At 46.2% G+C, this 6,000-nt stretch overlaps 1 protein-coding gene across 1 annotated transcript in view; it reads right to left on the bottom strand.

The window, feature by feature from the left end:
• The window catches only part of LOC309557077 (1-phosphatidylinositol 4,5-bisphosphate phosphodiesterase gamma-1-like), a 232,332-nt gene that overhangs the window by 94,140 nt on the left and 132,192 nt on the right, over positions 1-6,000 (bottom strand). Inside the window, exon 7 of the mRNA XM_082259683.1 lies at positions 5,091-5,125. Within this exon, the coding sequence (XP_082115809.1) occupies positions 5,091-5,125 (35 nt within the window). The remainder of the gene's footprint in view (positions 1-5,090; positions 5,126-6,000) is intronic.

Raw genomic sequence — 6,000 nt, forward strand, 5'->3', positions numbered from 1 at the left:
CTTAATATTCATTAGGAAATGTAATCTGTATCAAACTGTCCAAACAAAACCGTGCGGAAGTATAGAGGCTGCCAGTGCTCACATCTCATTAACATACTATTTCCCTGGCCGGCCCTTTCAGAAGGTCAGCAATGACCAACATTACAATTCTCGCTGCACAGTTTCCTTTTTAATTACTGATATTTCAAAAGATCCTTTGTCCCCACTGGGAGATTCATCCTCTCCTTATGTCCTGGTCAACACTGGCACTAAAAAAGTGATTGGAAATCCAAAATGTTGGGTTATCTCCAGAACAGGAATAGAGGGGAAATCTTCCAACGGGGGACACAACTTCTTGTGACCGCTGTCTAAGGAGGGGAGTGCCCTCATTTGTTCTCATTTCCTTTTGTGTTTCCAGGACCGGAAGTGAAAGGGGAACTCCCCAATGGGGCACGGGAAGGGGTTTTATCTTAAGGCTCCGTTCACATGTAGGCGTTTTTGGGGAGTTTTTCTGCTCTAGGATCAGCTCTCAAAACGCCCAACAAGACAAATCCTATTCATTTCAATGGCCCCTGTTCACATCTGAGCGTTTTGACGCTGTAAGCAAAATGCCCAACGCTCAAAAAAGTACATGAGCTTCTTTTTGGGCAGATTACAGGCATTTTCCATTGGTTTCTATTCAATATAATAACGCCTGCACAAAAAACGCCTGTAAATCGCGGTAAAAATCGCGGTAAAATCGCGGTAAAAAACGCGCGAAAACGCTACGCTCAGGTGTGAATGTAGCCTAAAGGAAATAACAAATGTTGACTCAAACTACTCAAAACATAAACAAACTACTCACTGGGGGAGAACCTCTGAGGGAATCCAGAATGGAGAAGGATTTGGGGGTTCTAGTGGAAGATAGACTAGGCAATAGCATGTAATGTCAAGCTGCGGCTACCAAAGCCGGCAGAATATTAGCATGCATAAAGAAGGGGATGTATTCCAGAGATAAATCTATAATTCTGCCACTTTATAATCTCTGGTCCGGCCCCATCTGGAGTATTCTGTCCAGTTCTGGTCACCAATCCTCAGAAGGGATGTGCTGGAACTGGAAAGAGTCCAAAGAAGGACAACTAAAATAATTAGGGGATTGGAGGACCTTAATTACGAGGAGCGATTACAAGCGCTTAATTTATTCTCCCTAGAGAAGAGACACCTGAGAGGGGACATGATAGTGATTTACAAATACCTCAATGGTGATCCCAGCATAGGAAATAAACTATTTAATCTCAGGGAGTGTTAGAGGACATGTGGCCATACAATGAGATTGGAGGAGAAGCGGTTTAACCTTAAGCTACGTAGGGGGTTTTTCACTGTCAGGGCGGTAAGAATGTGGAACTCTCTTCCACAATTGGTGGTATCAGCAGGAAGTATCGATACTTTTAAAAGACTCTTGGACGTGCATCTCAAAGAGCACAATATTCAGGGATATGGGAAATTAAAATTGTTACTGACACACACACACGCACACACACACACACCTACACAGGTTGATCTGGATGGACTGTTGTCTTTATTCAACCTCAACTACTATGTAATTGAAACAGTGAATTGCTGACAAATATTTGCTAATTGATTATTTGTTACTTTCTAAACAAAATTCTTGTGTTAAACCTACAAAACAACTCAAAGCAAGACTACGACTCATCAAAGGCGGTACTCCGTTCCACCTGCAGTGGGCGATATTTCCATAGCTGATTATAAGGCACATAGGGACTTTCTGTGAACCCGTCCAAACTTCGCTGACTTCACACTAATTGCAGCAGGAAATAGGAAACATCCCAAACAAAAGGATACAAAGTATCACAGGACAGATATCCAGTATATCAGTTACACACAGCAGAGACAATGCTCCTGGGGGAACAGGACCCATTTTATCAGCCAAGGGCCCCTCATCTGGAGCCTGCACCTGCTTTCTCCTAGGAAGGATCAAAGTGTTATGTGATTATATCTAGCAAAGCCAACACATCGACTGTCTGAAGAGCAGATACACAGATTTCCTGGTGTGCTGTTCAGACTCTAGCGTTGGGAGGCTGGGGGTGCCCGAGGGTGATCTGGGTCTATTATCTCAACTCTTCGCCGAGGGGGATATTCATCTTTTATGACAATTTTTCACCCTAGGCGGGGTGCCTTTGGTCTATTGTATCAAATTTTTACCTTGGGTAGTACTCAATGGTGCTCCGAGTTCTCTGTAACAACCTTTTACCATGTAAGGGGTCCCAAGGTTTCCCTGAGTCTATTATGGCAACTTGTCATCCTGGCAGGGGTGCCCTGAGTCTTTTGTGGCAACTTTTCATCTTATATGGGTGCCAAGGGTGCCCCTAGGCTTCTGTGACAACTTTCAACCCTGGAAAGGGTCCCAAGGGTGCCCTGAGTATATTATGACAACTTTTCACCCTGGGGGGGAGGGTGCCCTGAGTCTTTTGTGACAACTTTTTACCACAGAAGGGGTCCCAAGAGTGCCATGGATCCATTATTGCGACTTGTCACCGGGGGGGGAGGTGGGGGGGATGCGCTGAGTCTCATGTGACAACTATGCATTCTGGGAATGGGTTCCTGAGGGCTCCATGAGTGTTTTGTGGCCACTTTTCATCTTGTAGGGATGCCAAGGGAAGGGGTCCCAAGGGTGCTCTGAGTTTTTTTTTTTGTTGCAACTTTTCACCCTGGGGGGTGGGGGGGGCAAGGGTGCCCTGAGTCTTTTGTGACAACTTTTCACCATGAAAGGGGTCCCAAGGATGCTCGGAGTCTATTATCTCAACTTGTCACTCTTGGGGGGGGGGGGGGTAAGGGTGCAAATTTTCACCCTGGAAGGCATCCCGAGGGTGCCCTAAGTCTATTGGGACAACTTTGTCACCTTGGGAGAAGTGCCCTGAGTCTTCTGTGAGAATTGTCTCCCTGGTAGGAGCGCCCAAAGGTGCCCAGGGGCTTTTGTTACAACTTTTTACTTTTGGAGGGGTGCTGGGGTCCCAGAATTTTGTATAAGACAATCCGGCCTGGAATTTTGTATAAGACAACTCTATACCCTGGGAGTCATGCCTGAGGATGCCATGGGTCTTTTTTGACAACTTTTCACCCTGGGAGGGGTATGGGGTGTACGGAGTCTCGTGTGACAACTTTTCACTCTGGTAAGGGTGCCTAAGGCTGTCCTGAGTCTTGTGTGGCAATGTATTACCCTGGGAGTTGTGCTCAAGGGTGCCCTGAGTCTTTTGTGACAACTTTTCACTTTAAAAGGGTTTTCTGAGGCTTCTGAGACAACATTTTACTCTTAGAGGAGTGCTGGAAGACACCTGGGTTCTGTTCTGAAAACTTGGGAGGGGTGTGGAATGCTTTGAGTCTCTTGTGCCCACATTCCACCCCTGGAAGGGTGTCTGAGAGTGCCCTAAGTCTTGTAGAAGAGAACTCTATACCCTGGGTGGGGTGCCTGAGGGTGCCAATGGTCTTTTTTATCAACCTTTCACCCTGGGAGGGATGTGGGGTGCACTGAGTCTTGTGTGACAACTTTGCAGTCTGGAAATAGGTTCCTGGGGGTGCCCTGAGTCTTTTGAAACAACTTTTCACCTTGCAAGGATGCCAAGGGTTCACAAAGCCCTCTACGACAAATTATCACCCTGAGAGGGGCACTTAAGGGTACCCTGAGTCTTCTGTGAAATCCTTTCACCTTGGAAGGGTGCCTTGGGGCTTTTGTGTCAACTTTTCAGTCTTAGAGGGGTGCTGGAAGATGCCTTGGGTCTGTTCCGAAACCGTTTAACCTGAGAGTGCCCTGAGTCTCTTGTGCCCACTTTTCACTGCTAGCGGGGTAACTTAGGGTGCCCTAAGTTCTGTATAAGAGAACCCTGGGGGTCATGCCTGAGGGTGCCATGGGTTTTTTTTGACAACTTTTCACCCTGGGAGGAGTGATTGATGGCATCCTGGGTCTTTTATGGCAACGTAGTACCCTGGAAATTGGGCCAGAGGATGCCCTGAGGCTTCTGTGACAACATTTCACTATTAGAAGGGGTGCTGGAAGAAAAATTGGGTCTGTTCTGAAACTTCTTACCCCTGGGAGGGGTGTGGGCGGCCCTCAGTTGCTTGTGTCCCCTTTTCACCCCTGAAGGGGTGCCTGAGGGTGCCCCAAGTCTTGTATTAAAGAACTCTATACCATAGGTGGGGTTGCCTGAGGGTGCCATGGATCTTTTTTGACAACTTTTCACCCTGGGAGAGTGTGGGGTGCTCTGAGTCTCCTGTGAAAACTATAGGAATGGGTTCCTGAGGGTGCCCTGAGTCTTTTGTGACAACTTTGCACCTTGAAAGGGTGCCCTGAGGCTTCTTTGGCAAGTTTTCACTCTTAGAAGGGTGCCAGAAGACGCCTTGGGTCTATTATGAAATATTTTACCCCTGGGAGGGCTGTGGGGTGCCCTGAGTCTCTTTTGACCATTTTACATCCTTTAAAGGGGTGCCTGAGGGTCTTTTATGAAAAAACTTTTCACCCTGGGAGGGGTACCTGAGAGTGCCATGGGTTTTTTGTGGCGACTTTTCACCCCGGGAGGGGTGCGCTGAGACCTTTGTCATTATTTCTTATCCCTGGAGGGATGCCTGAGGGTGCCCTAAGACCTTTATGACAATTCTTTACCCTGGGAGGGGTGCCTGGAGGTGTGCTGAGTCTCACATGACAACTTTTCACTCTGGGAAGGGTGCCTTGAGGGTGTGCCGAGTCTTCCATTGGAACCGTATACCCTGGGAGGGGTACCTGAGGATGCCATGGGTTTTTTGTGGCGACTTTTCACCCCGGGAGGGGTGCGCTGAGACCTTTGTCATTATTTCTTATCCCTGGAGGGATGCCTGAGGGTGCCCTAAGACCTTTATGACAATTCTTTACCCTGGGAGGGGTGCCTGGAGGTGTGCTGAGTCTCACATGAAAACTTTTCACTCTGGGAAGGGTGCCTTGATGGTGTCCCGAGTCTTCCATTGGAACTGTATACCCTGGGAGGGGTGCCCTATGACTTTTATGCCTCTTGCAATGTCCTGACACACGGCAGACTATCTCACACACTCCATGGATTGATTACAGGGGTTGGTAAGTGACTCACCGTAGCGGGAAAGACAATTCCAGTTGCTCAATGATCTGAAAATGAAGGAAAGGAGTCACAACTACATAAATGCTCTGTGCATGCAGTTCTAAAAAGTGGCGCATGCATGGTCTCAAAACTAATTTAACCCAAATGGGCCACCTAACGAACCCCTCCCCCACAACGCTCTTCAAAAGTGTGCGTTAAAGGGCCATACATTCTGCTTTGAATGGGCCCTAAACTGGTCATATACAGTAACATATTCCAACGCAATTTGGGAAAAATGATACAACGTATACCAAAATTAAAATACCACGATGAATCCAATCCAATGTTACCAGATCATAAAAGTTCCCACCTGATATCCGCACTGAAAATTAATTCCACCCTAAATCTGGTGCACCGCGTTATATACTCGTGGGAGAGGGAGAGGGAATACTCGAGGAGGTTTTATTTTACAAAAATCATTTTTGCTGTAACTTTTCATTTGCGGTTTTCTTCTTTACATATTTCTTTGTGTCTGTCCTCGCACTTTTCATGTCCAATGTTTGTAAACTGGGAGCAAAACATGTGAACATAAGAGCAGCAAAATCAAAAGCAATGGTTATAAGTCCCTATTGTTTATTGAGGTCCCATGTAGAAAAAAAATGTAAATATTAGTAGCACATTCCACTAAGGCAGGCCATACACAATGCAAATTTCGAACGCAAATATATATTGAAAGTAAAATCGTTTGTTTTTCGTATAGTTAATGTGGCATGTGTGAGGTGATTTTCATACGACAGCCAAAATTGATCGATCCAACATGTTGGGTATTTTTTTGCGAAAATTGGCCAAATTTCGTATCATTAATGGGGGAGTTGTATGATTTGACCTAAAAAAACACAACTGCGCATGATTCCCAAAAGGTTTGAACCGGAAAGAAAAGATA

The sequence above is a fragment of the Pelophylax lessonae genome, assembly GCF_965119305.1.
Source record: "Pelophylax lessonae genome assembly, chromosome: 5".
Classification (NCBI taxonomy): Eukaryota; Metazoa; Chordata; class Amphibia; order Anura; family Ranidae; genus Pelophylax; species Pelophylax lessonae.